The sequence below is a fragment of the Bos grunniens genome, chromosome 13 (assembly GCF_055505025.1).
Source record: "Bos grunniens cultivar Pamir isolate PY7600 chromosome 13, Bosgru_T2T1.0, whole genome shotgun sequence".
NCBI lineage: Eukaryota > Metazoa > Chordata > Mammalia > Artiodactyla > Bovidae > Bos > Bos grunniens.
The window spans coordinates 6,210,057-6,226,778 of NC_141177.1; the positions used below are offsets into that span (position 1 = coordinate 6,210,057).

The window sequence follows — 16,722 nt, forward strand, 5'->3', positions numbered from 1 at the left end:
CCTAGGTTAGGGTTAGACTCTACCTCAGGAAATACACAACAGATCGAATCCTCGATTTGGCTACACATTGCCTGTTCAGTAATTTCAGCCACAGGTTCCTGTCAGAGAAATCCTGATCTTGAAACTAAGATTTTACAAGTTCTTTGATTAAAGAATCCCCAGAAATAAGAAAAGCACGGTGCATTGCCCTTTTTAGGATCACTGCTGATCTTGTTTCTCATATTACCACCCCTGCACAGTGTAGAATCCTTGTGGGCCACGTGCACAGAGATCTCTGCCCCTCTTAGTCCAGCCCCTGCAGGTTGTAAATGGACCTTGTTACAGAGCTGGAGGCAGCTTTTGTTCAAGGCTAGTGGTGCTAGTGGTAAAGAACCTGCCTACCTGTTCAGGAGACATAAAAGTCATGTGTTTGATCCCTGGGTTGGGAAGATCCCTGGAGGAGGGCATGGCAGCCCACTCCAGTGTTCTTGCCTGGAGCACCCCGTGGACAGAGGGGCCTGGGGGGCTGCAGTCCATGGGGTCACAAAGAGTTGGACACGACTGAAGCAACTAAGCCGGCAGGCAGTTTTGTTGGTTTGCATCTTGCGTTTTCACCAGCAGCAGTGAAGTGTGAGACCCATAGTGGTTTTATAACTGTTGCACTGCAGCTTTTTTTTTAAAGTGGTTTCCAGCGACTTTTCGTCCAAATCAGAAACCCACATACCCAGGTGGAGAGACGTCCATTTGTCCTTGCTGTGGCCCACATAGACTGACTGCTTGTTTCTAGAGTGTGGCTTGCCTGTCCTTTGGGGGCGGGGGGACAAATCCAGGGGGCTTCGGGAGCGCCGCTCCTGAGTGGCCGTGGCTCTCACCGTCAGGCTGATTATATGTAGAGCCCTGCTATGTGTAGATTGCTTATGGTGGATTTATGAGGTGTAAACTGACCAGAATTTGATAGGACGTTTTTTAAAACCTTTTAAATTTCACTGATGCACAGTCCACGTGCTGCTGTGTTCATGGGGTTAGTGCTCAGTCCATAGAGCCTCGGTTCAGTGCTTTTAATTTTAAGGTTTATCATTGCAGCTGGGATATTGACAGCTTTTTAACATGAGTTAACTCTAACCGGTTATTCTTCCTTTAGGTAAATGGAAGAGAGTCAGAAGAAGAAAATCTCAATAAATCTGAAATAAGTCAAGTGTTTGAGATTGCACTTAAACGGAACTTGCCTGTGAATTTTGAGGTAAGCTTATTTTACGCATCTGTTATACTCCTGGTGTTCATCATCAGAATAGTATTTTTCCTAAATAACATTGGAATGATGATCACATATATGCAAATCTTCACATCTAAGATTCAGACTTCATATTTAGCAAAGCAGTATTTGGTCCTAGGGCAGCCATGAATCTCCAGACAGTCCGTAGGTGGCCTCAGTATGTCTGTGAACCTCCTAAAATGGTCTGAAGGGGATCGTGTTTATGTTCCCATGCGTTTTCTTCTGGAGGGAGGGTCCATTGCCTTCATAAGAGTCTCAGAAGCATATGCTACCCCCCAATATCAAGACTCTGCTCAAGTGTCCAAGTAGTTGTTAAAAGAACTTAGGTTTTGTCATTGTGTGGTGTGTGCCTCCCAGTTCGCCCATTTAGTAACCTCAGTCTGTTATTGGAGACTTTGTGGTCTAAAAACAGTAATTAACAATTACCAGTTCAAAATGGAAAATAAGATCATTTAGTGTATGTTTCCTTCAAAGGCACAGTGAGTCCAGATAGATTAGGCAGGTTGGGGGAATTTTTTTTATTTTAGGTTTCCCTAGGTTTTGAAAATTCTTTGTAAATTCTTTCATTTGAGTTCTGTGCTTGGCTATGCAGGGTTGTATTTTAATAGTTTTTTTAATCAATTATTTGGTTTTTCAAAATTATAAAGTATGTATATATCTAGTTTTCCAAAGAGCTTTAAGCTCAACATACTAGTTACTTGAGACAAATGAAATTTGAGGTGGGACATCTGCTTAAATGGAGAAGGAAATGGCAACCCACTCCAGTATTCTTGCCTGGGAAATCCCATGGACAGAGAAGCCTGGTGGTCTACCAGTCCATGGGGTCACAGAGTCAGACCCAACTGAGCGACTAAGCACAGCACGTCTGCTTAAAACAATTTTAAGTGGTTCATAAGTTCTTTTGGCCTTTTTCTGTTTTAAAAAGCCTACCTGAAATTTATTATCCTGTAAAATACTTTAGCTCTGTAGTTTTAGGTAATCCCCAGATTTCATGTCTGAGTTATATGACTTTTATAGGATATCTCCTGTTATGTACTAGTACCCTAAGCTGGCTCCTGAGTTCAGTCCTTACTCTCTCATTCGAATAGAGATGATTTCTGACCTAGCTGGCCGTGCTCACCTGCTGCCATGAGGCCCAGATGGGGCTGGGGAGCTGCCCTTGGGTCACAGGGCCACCCTGCATCCTGCGGCAGTACCCCGCCCTGTCGCAGCAGGCAGGACCAGTGTCTTTTCCCCGCTTCCAGAGCACAGCATGCCAGATGGGGCTGGCATCTTCCTCCCTGGCCCCGCATCCCTTCCAGCCTTTCTCTGTTCTGGGAGGGAGGCAATGAGACAGGACATTCAGAATAACAAGGCTGTTGCTGGGTGGGAACCAGGTGGGCGCTCCACCCAAGGAAGCCACAAGGTCTCCCTGGGAACCTGTTGTGGAAAAGGGAAGAAACACTTTTCCCCACACTAATCCCTGCTGAAGAATTAGTGTGGCACACGAGTGGGTGTTTAAAGACCGGAGGGAGGGATCCGAAGACTGTGGGGTGGGAGAGGCCTGCCTTCTCAGGTCAGACAAAGGTCACAGAGATGACTGCTGGCCAGGGCCCGAGACCCTGGTGATGTGTCTCGCCTGCTCACACTAACCTCTGCTCTGCCTGAGGGTCCCCGAGCTCCTTGGACCTCAGTAAGGGATTGCCAGTTTCTGTTTTTGCTTTGGAATTTGGGAATGAGATTGCCTCTGCCCCACCTCTACTTGTGTTTAGGTTTTAGATTTGGCTTTCAGACTTTGCTGTTCAGGAATAAATAACATACAGCAGGGAATTGTCAAGTAGTCACAAAAGAAATTGTGGGAATGCCCTCTGGTGGTGACTGTCTCTTAAGGTAATTATTTTAGAACATGACAGTTTGTGTGTACGTGTAGCATCGAGTTTGTTAGTATGAGTGCTTTTATTATTAATTAGCTCTCACGGAGCAAATGTTCATCAAAAGCCAGATGTTAGCTTCCATTGTTAGGCTGGGCAGGAGCTTGCATTTTCCCCACAGTTCTGTCCTGGCACCTGGAAGATTAGTTGGCAAATATTGGATATTGGATGCTCAGGGAACAGTTACTAAGTAAATGAAAAGAATAGGTTTTTTTTGTTTTTTCGTTTTTCGACAGCAAGATATGTCATGTTGGAAGCAATAGGAGAAAACAAGAACCATTCGTATAATTTTTCAGAAAAGTAGAGACCGCTTGCTTTTTGATAAAATCGTTGTAGTTAAAAGTATTGTGCTCATTGACAAGTCCCTGGGAGGCAGTCGTGACTTGATCCCACTGAATTCAAATGGGCTCGGTGGCGGGGCTATGATGTGAGCAGGCAGTGAGAGTGGGCCCAGGATGGGCGTGGATTTGACGTGAGCATCAGGGTGGATACTGTTAATTCTCGGGTCTCGTCTGAGGACGTGAGAACCTTGCTTAGGGAGGTAGCGCTCGGCAGGTGGGCTGTCGGGGTGGGGGGCAGCCAGCCGGCTTGCCGAGGTCAGCCTGCGGGCGCCATGGAGTGAGGCTCTTTTCCGCAGCCTCCTTCATAGGGCAGCCGTCCGCTCCCTGAGCTGAGGTGCTCCTGCTCTCCCCTCGGGAGCACAGCACATGTGGGCTCACACGCTTTTCCTCATCGCCTTTTCCACTTTTTACTTTGCAGTTTTTCAGGCCAGTGGCAAGTTGTAAGGCTAGGACTGTGACTGTGGCCTTCACCAGGGTCACCAGCCTCCACGTTTTAGTACCTTTGCTCTTCTGTTCTCTAAACCTACATGTTTTTCTACAGTTTATTTAGCTGAATCATTTGAGAGCAAGAAGCAGATCTTTGACTCCAAATATTTCAGTATGTGTTTCTTAAGAGCAAGGACATGATCTTAAATAACTATCATCTAATTGTCCACACAGGAAGCGTAACACTGCTGTAGTACTGTTTCCTAATGTGCGTCCCAGATTCATGTACTGGCATCGTCCCCATGGTGTTCCTTTATTTTCCTGGTCTTGAGCCTGGTATAGGATCACACATTGTGTTTAGCTGGTGCATCTCTTTAGTCTCCTTTAATTTGTCACTCAGCTTTTTTTTGGTCTTTTATGACATTGGTATTTTTAAAAGTCAGTTTTATGTAATGGCCCTAAATTTGGGTTGGTTGGATTTTTTGCCTCATGATTAGTTTCAGTTTATGCTTTTTTTTTTTTTTAAACAGGAGCACTGAAGAACTGACGTCAGTTCTTCTCAGCATTGCATGGTGTCGTTTTACCTGAGTTAGTGACGCTAATTCCGTTGTCTGCACCAGATGTGCGCCCCTCCAAGGAGACTTTCTTTCCCTTTGTAGTTAACCCACAGCCTGTGGGAAGATGCTTGAAGGCTGTGTATGTCCTTACAGAGTTCCTCAGTGTTTCTAGCAGTCATTGATGATTCTTTCCAGCACCAGGTATCACTGTGGTGGATGTCAAATGTTCATCTTCTGCATGTCCAAAGAAAATCTCCTCCTGCCTTATATTGTTAATGTGCGTAGTCACTCAGTTGTGTCTGCCTCTTTGCAGCCCCATGGACTGCAGCCCCCCAGGCTCCTCTGTCCATGGGGATTTTCCAGGCAAGAATACTGGAGTGGGTTGCCATGCCTTCCTCCAGGGAATCTTCTCAACCCAGGGCTCGAAGCCAAGTCTCCCACACTGCAGGTGCATTCTTTACTGACTGAGCCACCAGGGAATGCGTTAATTTATATTAGTATAGATTAATTCTACATGTTACTCCATTATTCTCGCTTGTCATTTTAATGTTCAGATTGCCCTTCAGACTAGCTCCAGTATCCTTTGACATGCCTCTATTAGGTTATTTTTGGGGGGTGAGGGGATGAGAGGTCAGACTTCTTGAGTATAATTTACATGAAGTAAAACTGGTCCTGTTTATGTGTCTGATTTGATGTGTTTTGATAGTGCAGTTGTGTAACTGCTGCCACCACTGTGATAAAGAACGTCTTTCATGCCGTTAAGTTTCCCCTAGTCCCCTAGCGGTCAGTCCCTTTCCCTCCATCCTCACCCTTGGGCAGGCATCAATCTGCTGTCTGTCCATACCTTTTGCTTGTTTCCAAAATATTACATACATGGAGTTATTGAATATACTGCCTTTTTTTGGTCTTTTGGGGCTTTCCCTTTGTCTATTTATTTAACAGGAATGGGTAATAACATTTTGAGAAGCCTGGAAAGAGCACGTAAAAATATAAAGCCGTCTTAGAAAACACAACCCAGACATGACCTTTTTCCGTAATTATATTGTAAATCATGATAAGAAAGGCCATCGTCCCTTGTTCTGTTCCTGCCCTCAGGCCTCTCATGTTGTAACAGATGGTCCACCAGGTACAGTGTGTTCAGTGTTGTCCCTTTAGAAAGTTATAATCTGAAAGATTACAGATCTCCTGGCAAGAGTATCTTATTGCCTATTATGCAGCTTCTTTAATGTAGTGTAGACTTTGAGTCCATGCGTTGTATGTATCAGTAGTTTATTTCTTATTTCTGAGTAGTATTCCATTGTCTGAATTCACCACAACTTACTCATCCATTTCCCAGCTGAAGAACAGTTTCATGGTTTTTAGTGATTCTGATTAAAGCGATCACGTACATGTATCATCTCATAATCACCAACAACTGAAAACCATGAAGATGCTCTTCAGCAGAGAAATGGATGAATTCAGTTCAGTTCAGTTGCTCAGTTGTGTCCGACTCTTTATGACCCCATGAATCACAGCACGCCAGGCCTCCCTGTCCATCACCAACTCCCAGAGTTCACTCAAACTCATGTCCATTGAGTAAGTGATGCCATCCAGCCATCTCATCCTCTTTCGTCCCCTTCTCCTCCTGCCCCCAATCCCTCCCAGCATCAGAGTCTTTTCCAATGAGTCAGCTCTTCGTATGAGGTCGCCAAAGTACTGGAGTTTCAGCTTTAGATCAGTCCCAGGGCTGCTCTCCTTTAGAATGGACTGGTTGGATCTCCTTGCAGTCCAAGGGACTCTCAAGAGTCTTCTCAACACCATAGTTCAAAAGCATCAATTCTTCAGCGCTCAGCCTTCTTCACAGTCCAACTCTCACATCCATACATGACCACAGAACCATAGCCTTGACTAGATGGACCTTTGTTGGCAAAGTAACGTCTCTGCTTTTTAATATGCTGTCTAGGTTGGTCGTAACTTTCCTTCCAAGGAGTAAGCGTCTTTTAATTTCATGGCTGCAATCACCATCTGCAGTGATTTTGGAGCCCCCAAAAATAAAGTCTGCCACTGTTTCTACTGTTTCCCCATCTATTTGCCATGAAGTGATGGGACTGGATGCCATGATCTTCGTTTTCTGAATGTTGAGCTTTAAGCCAACTTTTTCACTCTCCTGTTATAAGGGTGGTGTCATTTGCATATCTGAGGTTATTGATATTTCTCCCAGCAGTCTTGATTCCAGCTTGTGTTTCTTCAGCCCGGCGTTTCTCATGATGTACTCTGCATATAAGTGAAATAAGCAGGGTGACTATATACAGCCTTGGTGTACTCCTTTTCCTATTTGGAATCAGTCTGTTGTTCCATGTCCAGTTCTAACTGTTGCTTCCTGACCTGCATACAAATTTTTCGAGAGGCAGGTCAGATGGTCAGGTATTTCCATCTCTTTCAGAATTTTCCACAGTTTATTGTGATCCGCACAGTCAAAGACTTTGGCATAGTCAATAAAGCAGAAATAGATGTTTTTCTGGAACTCTCTTGCTTTTTCGATGATCCAGCAGATGTTGGCAATTTGATCTCTGGTTCCTCTGCCTTTTCTAAAACCAGCTTGAACATCTGGAAGTTCACGGTTCACGTATTTCTGAAGCCTGGCTTGGAGAATTTTGAGCATCACTTTATTAGCGTGAGAGATGAGTTCAATTGTGCGATAGTTTGATCATTCTTTGGCATTGCCTTTCTTTGGGATTGGAATGAACACTGACCTTTTCCAGTCCTGTGGCCACTGCTGAGTTTTCCAAATTTGCTGGCATATTGAGTGCAGCACTTTCACAGCATCATCTTTCAAGATTTGAAAGAGCTCCACTGGAATTCCATCACCTCCACTAGCTTTGTTCATAGTGATGCTTTCTAAGGCCCACTTGACTTCACATTCCAGGATGGCTGGCTCTAGGTCAGTGATCACACCATCGTGATTATCTTGGTTGTGAAGATCTTCTTTGTATAGTTCTTCTGTATGTTCTTGCCACCTTTTCTTAATATCTTCTGCTTCTGTTAGGTCCATACCATTTCTGTCCTTTATCGAGCCCATCTTTGCATGAAATGTTCTCTTGGTATCTCTAATTTTCTTGAAGAGATCTCCAGTCTCTCCCATCTGTTGTTTTTCTCTATATCTTTGCATTGATCGCTGAGGAAGGCTTTCTTATCTCTCCTTGCTACTCTTTGGAACTCTGCATTCAAAAGGTAAATCTTTTCTTTTCTCCTTTGCTTTTGGCTTCTCTTCTTTTCAGAGCTATTTGTAAGGCCTCCTCAGACAGCCATTTTGCTTTTTTGCATTTCTTTTCCATGGGGATGGTCTTGATCCCTGTCTCCTGTACAATGTTACGAACCTCTGTCCATAGTTCATCAGGCACTCTATCTATCAGATCTAGTCCCTTAAATCTATTTGTCACTTCCACTGTATAATCATAAGGAATTTGATTTAGGTCATACCTGAATGGTCCAGTGGTTTTCCCTACTTTCTTCAATTTAAGTCTGAATTTGGCAATAAGGAGTTCATGATCTGAGCCACAGTCAGCTCCCCGTCTTGTTTTTGCTGACTGTATAGAGCTTCTCCATCTTTGGCTGCAAAGAATATAATCAGTCTGATTTCGGTGTTGACCTTCTGGTGATGTCCATGTGTAGAGTCTTCTTTTGTGTTGTTGGAAGAGGGTGTTTGCTATGACCAGTGCGTTCTCTTGACAAAACTGTATTAGTCTTTGCCCTGCTTCATTCCGTATTCCAAGGCCAAATTTGCCTGTTACTCTAGGTGTTTCTTGACTTCCTACTTTTGCATGCCAGTCCCCCATAATGAAAAGGACATCTTTTTTGGGTGTTAGTTCTAAAAGGTCTTGTAGGTCTACATAGAACCATTCAACTTTAGCTTCTTCAGCGTTACTGGTTGGGGCACAGACTCGGATTACTGTGATATTGAATGGTTGCCTTGGACACGAACAGAGATCATTCCGTCATTTTTGAGATTGCATCCAAGTACTGGATTTCGGACTCTTCTGTTGACCATGATGGCCACTCCATTTCTTCTGAGGGATTCCTGCCTGCAGTAGTAGATATAATGGTCATCTGAGTTAAATTCACCCATTCCAGTCCATTTCAGTTCGCTGATTCCTAGAATGTCGACATTCACTCTTGCCATCTCCTGTTTGACCACTTCCAATTTGCCTTGATTCATGGACCTGACATTCCAGGTTCCTATGCAATATTGCTCTTTACAGCATCGGACCTTGCTTCTATCACCAGTCACATCCACAGCTGAGTATTGTTTTTGCTTTGGCTCTATCCATTCTTTCTGGAGTTATTTCTCCACTGATCTCCAGTAGCATATTGGGCACCTATTGACCTGGGGAGTTCCTCTTTCAGTATCCTATCATTTTGCCTTTTCATACTATTCATGGGGTTCTCAAGGCAAGAATACTGAAGTGGTTTGCCATTCCCTTGTCCAGAGGACCACATTCTGTCAGACCTCTCCACCATGACCCGCCTGTCTTGGGTGGCCCCACGGGCATGGCTTAGTTTCATTGAGTTAGACAAGGCTGTGGTCCTAGTGTGATTAGATTGACTAGTTTTCTGTGAGTATGGTTTCAGTGTGTCTGCCCTCTGATGCCTCTCGCAACACCTACCGTCTTACTTGGGTTTCTCCTACCTTGGACATGGGGTATCTCTTCACGGCTGCTCCAGCAAAGCGCAGCCACTGCTCCTTATCTTGGACGAGGGGTATCTCCTCACCGCCGCCCCTTCTGACCTTGAACGTGGAGTGAATAAGTTATGGTGAATCCAGACAGTAGAATACTACTCAGAAATAAGATGAGCTACTGATTCATACAACATATGGACTCAAAATCTGCACTACATTAAAGAAGCCACATAAAGGGCAATAAGATACTTGTATACATGGGCTTTCATGACAGCTCAGTTGGTAAAGAATCCATCTGCAACAGAGGAGACCCCAGTTCGATTCCTGGGTTGGGAAGATCTGTTGGAAAAGAGATAGGCTACCCACTCCAGTATTCTTGGGCTTCCCTTGTGGCTCAGCTGGTAAAGAATCCACCTGCAATGCGGGAGACCTGAGTTCAATCCCTGGGTCAGGAAGAGTCTCTGGAGGAGGGTATGGCAACCCATTCCAATATTCTTGGCTGGAGAATCCCCGTGGACAGAGGAGCCTGGTGGGCTACAGTCCATGGGGTTGCAGAGAGTCGGACACGACCGAGCTACTTGAAAGCACAGCACTGTCCGTGTGTGGGGGCTTTGGTGGTTCTGTGCCCTCTCTCACACTCAGTGTGGTCCGTTTCTAGTTGGTGTGTAGTCGTAACTTTCGGTTTTAATTTTTATCTCCCTGCATACTAGCAGTATTGAGCATGTTTTTCATACGCCTGTTTACTATCTGTACATCTTCTTTGGAGAAGTGTCTGTTCTTATCTTTTGTCAGGGTTTTGAGTTATCTTTTATTATTGGATTTTATATGTTCTTTATATATTCTGAATACAGTTCTTTTCTCAGATAGGTATTTTCCAAGTATTTTCTCCCAGTCTGTGGCTTGTCTTTTCATTTTTAAACAGTATTTTCCCAAAAAGCAAAAATAATTTAATTTTGGAGCAGTCTAGTTTGCTAAATTTTTCTTTTATGGCTCATGGTGGTTGTGATCCATCTGAGATAATTTGCCAAATCTAAGGTCCTTCTCCTTTGTTTTCTTCTAGAAGTTTTGTCTCTTAAGTTTAGATTTACGGTTCATTTTGAGTTATAATTTTTATGTGTACCGTGAGGTAATAGGCAAGGTTTTTTTTTCTTTTGTGTTTTGTATTTGGAGGTCTTAGTGTCCCTTTGTGCTGGCTCTCAACTCCCCTTTTCCGACTTTGAGAGACCTTCATTCCTTTGTGATACAACAGTGTTTTCGCCTTACTTGGAACTTTCCCTGTTCTAACTTTGGCCCTGGCAGAAATGGAGATTCGAATACAAATGGTCTCAACTGTTCTTCCAAGGAGCTCTGGTTCCCTTTAACAGAGTGGCACGTAGGGGCTGGACTGAGGGGAGGTCAGCTTGTTGCTGCTGCAAGTCATTGCTTCCAGACCCTGTTAGCAGAAGATGGCACTAGGAGATGGGTACGCTGTTGACAGAACCACAGGTTCATCCCTCTGCTTTCAGTCCATCATCACAGGGCTCTTCCTCGGTTTCATTCCTCCACGTTTGGATCTTTTCCCATCATGAGACTCGGGCTCCCAACAACATCAATATATTTATCCACACCCTCACCCGCAAGCGTCCTAAGTAAAGTCCAAGTTATCTGAGCTTTTTATCTGCACACTGAACGTGTCTTCAGAGCATTGCTTTCGTGACTTGACTATTCTTCCTCTATGCTAAAGTCTATTATATAGTGAATGTAGGTATCTTAAGTGCACAGCCTACTACATTTTAGTGTGTGTTAAAAAAAAAAAGTTCATTACCCAGATCAAGATATGGAACTTTATCATAACCTCTGTAAGTCCCTGTGCCCCATTCCACCCAGAAACAGCTGCTTTCTGCAGTCTCTGTAGCCGTGTTTTCTGTGTTCTTAGACTTCGTGTACAGTACGGATTGTTTGCTGTTAGGTCCCATCCACATGTTTCAGTAGTTTGATGCCAGGTGCTGTTCCCCTGTACGAATGGAGTGCAGCGTGTCCGTTGCTCTGTTGGTGGACACTGGATCGTTGGGAACTGCTGTGAATGAGGCTGCTGAGTCGTCCTGGGTGCATGTGCAGCCAGAGCTGCTAGGTCAGAGGGCAGGTGTTCATGTAAAAATTATCAAACTATTTCCCAAAGTGATACACTTCTACCACTGGCTCCCTGTCCTTGCCAAGAGTGCCTGTTGAAGTATTTTTTTAATTGAGTATTTGTCTTTTTATTATTGACTTGTAGGATTTCTTTCAGTGTTCTGGGTATAATTCTTTTGTTTGGTACATATATTGCAAATATTCTCTCCCATACTCTGAGTTCCCTTTTTTACCTCTTCCCCCCCCCCCCCCCCCCCCAGATTTTAAACTTTTTATTTTGTATTGGGGTATGTAGGCAGTTAACAATGTTGTGGTTGTTTCAGGTAGACAGCAAAGGGACTCAGCCATACATATGCATGTATCCATTCTTCCCCAAACTCCCCCTTTTTTACTTTTTAAATATTATCTTTTGATGAGCAGTATTTTAATTTTGAGGAATTCTAATTTTACTTTATGGTTTGTGTCCAAGAATTCTTTGCCAGCCTCATGGTCATGAAGTTTTCTCTTATGTTTTCTTCTGAAAGCTATTTTATAGTTTTAACTTTCATATTTGTGTCTGTTTTAGCTTAATTCTTGTTTGGGTAGAATTTGAGATCTTGGTTATCTAGTTGCTCCAGTGGCATTAAAAAAAGAGAAGGACTTTGCTTTTGCTTTGGTTCGTGTTTGCTGAACATCAAGAGGCTGTATATGTGCAGGTCTCTTTCTGCATTCTGGTTTATTGATTTATTGGTTTATCGCTAAACAATACCATGATGTCACAGATTCTGTAACTACAGGACGTCTTGACGTTTGGCATTGTAAGTCTGATAACTCAGTTGTTCTTTTCAAGGGTATCTTTCCTAATGTAGGTTGGATTTGATTTTTATCTTCCTTCTGTGTGATTATGTAATCACTTTAATATAAAGTTAGGTTTCTGTTCATAATCCATTTTAGTATTTCCCCCATTTCTCTTGACTTACATTTTTAATATGTGTAACAGTAAATGGTCCAAAGTGTGAAAACTACACAAAAAGATTCTCAAAAGTGTCCTCTTGTTCGCCTACCCCAGTCCGTCCCCCCACCTACTGTAGCAAACTGTTTAATTCCATTGGTTTGTGCTTTATCCTTCCTGAGTTTCCTTTTGCAAAAAAAGAAGCATATAAACACATACGTATGTCTATTTATGTGTGTGTATGTATATATAGATTTAATACGCCGCACCTTTTTTTTTTTAAACACTCTTTGCAGTTTGCTTTCTTTACTTACCAAGTGCTAGAAATCACTTTACGTGTTTGGAGATTTTCTCATTCCTTTTTATAGCTCAGAGCAGCCAGTATTTAATAAGCTTGGTCTTGGCTGGTGGCTCAGCGCAAACATTAAACTTGAACTCTTAGTGCTGCGTTTATTTCTGGGCTTTGCTGGGCTAGCTGCCTTGCTGCCATTTGCAGGGGAGCACGCTAAACTCAGGACTGTCTGTGATCCTGGGTGGTGGAGGTAGAAAATGGTGCCCTGTTCCATGGTTCTTTTGGACTCATCAGACCTGAGAACTTTAACAAGTAGGGGGGTAAAAGAAATGGGGAAAAAAGCATTCAGAATTCTCCACGTTGACACTGCCTTCATTTAGTGAGTCTTGTCCTTACGCGCCCTTTCCCGGCTGCCACGCTGAGCAGTGTGCCTCGCAGCCGGTAATGCGTGTCTGTCACGCTTTCACTCAGTCTTTCCCTCCAACACAGGTTGCCCGGGAGAGCGGCCCACCCCACATGAAGAGCTTTGTGACCAGGGTGTCGGTTGGGGAGTTTGTGGGGGAAGGTGAAGGGAAGAGCAAGAAGATTTCAAAGAAAAATGCTGCTATAGCTGTTCTCGAGGAGCTGAAGAAGTTACCACCCCTGCCTACAGTGGAGCGGGTGAAGCCTAGAATCAAAAAGAAAACAAAATCCATAGTCAGGGTAAGAACGTGCCTGAAAGCAGAGGGCGTTTCCATTGCCTGAAGACAGCTGGGGGTTTGCAAGGCTGGTGAGAGAGGCAGGGCACTGGCCTGCACACGCCCGCCTCGCGAGTCCTTCTGGGGCCGCCTGGGGCCGCTCCCAGGAGCCCCGGGTCTCGCAGTGCCAGGCTCGGCGGAGGCCCTGGGTGTGGACCCCGCGAGCAGCTGTGGTCATCTGCGGGGAGAGGAAACCCGGCTGCTTGTCTCGTGCCCGCTGCACGGTTCTGCGTGAGCGGGAGACTCCTGGGCAGAGGGGTGTCCGGGGCGGCCAGGAGTCAGACGCATACAGTACAGTACCTTCTGCTAGGCTTTTGAGTCATGCTCGTGAGCCATTCAAGCATTGCACTGTCCCCCAGCCTCCCAGGGAAGGGAGGGTCCCTGTGGGGCGTTTAGGAATGCCAGGGTCCGTTTTGCTCTCATTGTCCGTACAGTCTCACGTTGTGTCAGAATACAAGTTTTTGTCACACACAACTTAGCATTCTTTGCGTAGGAACGTTAGGAATATATATATATTTTACATATATATAAATGATCTCTGGAGTTTGAGTCATTGTTAAGAAAGCTGGAAACCCATCCTTATAATGTAGGCTTTGGGGTAGTTTTAGGGAGTGTTTGTTAAGTTTTTTTACCTCTTCATTTATTATCATCCATTGACTTACTGTTCAAAAGCACACATTACAACGATGCTTGCCTACTCATGATGAATGGTGACATTGGTTTGCTAAGAAGACCTAAAATCACCTCAGAGCAATCAAAATCATTGAGGCATCTTTCAATGAAAAAAAAATTTTTTTTTTAATGTGATTAATTCTCAGCCATTAGATCAACATAGAGGTGTTCAGCTGTTGTGTCCCGGTCTCTGAATCGGCAGGGTCTTCTCTGTGACTAACTCAGCACATGGTTTCTACCTGGACTGTTTCTCAGCTACAGGGCGGCCCCGAGTGTGGCCAGGGGATGAACCCGATCAGCAGACTGGCCCAGATCCAGCAGGCGAAGAAGGAGAAGGAGCCGGAGTACCTGCTGCTCGCTGAGCGGGGCCTTCCGCGACGCAGGGAGTTTGTCATGCAGGTGGGCCAGCCGGGCTGTGGGCGTCCTCCTGTCTCGGCCGGAAGCGGTCCAGGGCTGGGCCCCTCCCTCAGGAGGCCGGGCCCAGTGCGTCGCCCTGCCACCCAGTGTTTCTAAGATCACTGCTTGCCGTAACTTGATGCCTTAACACGTGCTGCACAGCACACGTGCTGCTGTGTCAGCAGGAAGGCGCCTGTTTCTTCTTTGTTACCCCTCAGAGGTTTATATTGTCTTATAAACTGTGTAAAGGATCTATTCCCGCTCCTCCTGATCCTTCTGTAGGATCTGGAATCCATGGACTGGGGTTACACTTCAGATTGTGCAGAGGGAACAGTTACTCGTACAGGCAGCTGAATTTGTGATGGGAATTTCATAGTGTTTTCTGGAGAAAAACAGGAAACTCTGTGCAGCAGTTTAGAGCTCATAGAGCACCAGCAGTTAGCCTGGTGTCTCACTCCACTGTCAGGGCAAGAAGAGGAATGATCCTTCCACATACAAGAGACAACTGCAGTGTGCTCAGTAATTTGCCCAGAGTCAGATGGCTGGTGGATGCCAGGTTGGGATTCAACCTCATAGCTCTCCTCACAGGCCAGGGTTTCCTTAACGTTTGTGACACGGGGCTTTTGGTTTTGGTCTGTCGTCAAGACCCGCTTCCCAGGTGGCCCGGTGGTAAAGGACCCGCTTGCCAATGCAGGAGACACAGGTTCAATCCCTGGGTCGGGAAGAGTCTCTGGAGAAGGAAATGGCAACCCACTCCACTAGTCTCACCTAGACAGTCCCATGGAGAGGACCCCTGGCAGGCTACAGCCTGTGGGGTCACAGAGTCAGACATGGCTGAGTGACTCACACACAGCAGCAACAAGACCAGCTTGGAAGGGGATGCTGAGCTGTGGTGTGCTGGTGTGTTTAACGTAACGGCCGCTGTTAGGGGAGGCAGTTAGTTTAATAATAACTACCTTTAACCACCAGCCCTCCAACCAATTCCTCAGTGTTTCATGATGCGCTCTTGCGGGCTGGTACAAACCAGCTCCAGGGCAGCACTGTGAAGCCATCCGCGTTCTGATCATTGTGGCTTCTCTTCCGTTCCTGGCGGGTCTTTATTCTGAAGGTTTGAGCACTGATCCGAGTCCTGCCTTCCGTATGCAGGTCAAGGTGGGAAACCACACGGCAGAAGGCTCAGGCACCAACAAGAAGGTGGCCAAACGCAACGCGGCCGAGAACATGCTGGAGATCCTCGGTTTCAAAGTCCCGCAGGCCCAGCCCTCCAAACCTGCCCTCAAGTCAGAGGAGAAGGTGCGCTCGGGCTCTGTGTCCTTCTAACTGCAGGATGACCTGCTCAGCTCATCTGCGGGGCCTCTGGCTCCTCCAGGGCAGAGCTTTAGGGCACGGCCGCCTCCTCTGGCTGCAGAGCCGCCGTGCTGAGCAGGGTCTTGGCCGTTGCACCTCTGCAGGGTGCCCGGGAGGGGAGGCGCGTGTCCACGGCTCCAGGCATGGCGCTGGGTTAGGTCGTTACTGCGCCAGTGTCTCCGTGCTGCGGGTGCTGTGCTGGAGGGCAGCTTGCTCCAAACCAGTGTACGATTCTCTCATCTGTGCCCCTAGAGTGAGGCCTCCATAAAGGCTCATCAGCCTTAGGCTTTTGTTGTAGAGCAGGCTGTAGTTTTCCTGGGACATGGGGATAGCGTGATGTTAGATCCAGGGCCAGATCGTAGTCTGCGGTTTCTTTTTCATTATGAATTGAACATTAGATAGAAATGATCCCATGTTGAAAATTGCACTTCTGCCGAGGTTGGTAAGCAGGACCCGCAACGAAAGCTGTGGCTGACCTTGTTTCCAGACACTGGATGGTCCTTTTGGGATAAACTTGAAAATACCAGGACTGATTGAGTTCTGTCAGCCAGTGCTGTCAGCAGAGACAGATGGATGGCATCAGCTGTGGCCACATAGTTAATAACGGGGATCCCAAGCACTCACCAGAGAATCTGTAGAGATCCTGGACTTGGCTTTGGGGGCTTTCATTCCAAAATCTTGCAGGGCATCACAGGCGCCTTTGTCTTCCCAGAAAGGAGACTGCTGTGTTTGGCATAATTTTTATTGTGTAATATTCTCCCCTCTATTTGTTACCTTTGATTTGTCACCTTATCCTTTAGTTGGACATTTGCTTCAGGAAATAGTCTTTATTTAATTGTTTAGCATCAACCTAAAAGTTTCTTTCTTGGTCAGCTCTATCAGTCTCCTATCTTCTGGCTCTTTCCCGTTAAACGTTCCCCTCTCCTCTCTTGAGCACAGAGCAGAGGCCCCTCTGTTAGATGCTGTTCACGGACAGGCTGACGTGGCTGCATGTGTGCCTGGGGAGGAGATGGGCTCTGCTGGGGGGCAAGTTGCACAGGCCTTCCTGCCTGTGCCCTCTTATTTAAAAGTTAATAAACCAAGAGTTGTTGGTTG

General features: G+C 45.6%; 1 protein-coding gene across 29 annotated transcripts in view; it reads left to right on the plus strand.

The window, feature by feature from the left end:
- The window catches only part of STAU1 (staufen double-stranded RNA binding protein 1), a 61,702-nt gene that overhangs the window by 40,338 nt on the left and 4,642 nt on the right, over window positions 1-16,722 (plus strand). For 13 of the 29 annotated variants that reach the window (XM_086331455.1, XM_086331474.1, XM_086331460.1 and 10 more), the window contains 4 exons: window positions 1,121-1,219; window positions 12,965-13,177; window positions 14,140-14,283; window positions 15,427-15,573. In XM_086331455.1, the coding sequence (XP_086187581.1) occupies window positions 1,121-1,219; window positions 12,965-13,177; window positions 14,140-14,283; window positions 15,427-15,573 (603 nt within the window). Of the gene's footprint in view, window positions 1-1,120; window positions 1,220-12,946; window positions 13,178-14,139; window positions 14,284-15,426; window positions 15,574-16,722 lie in introns of all 29 variants that reach the window. The other 16 variants (XM_086331454.1, XM_086331467.1, XM_086331459.1 and 13 more) reach the window with 2 other exon arrangements.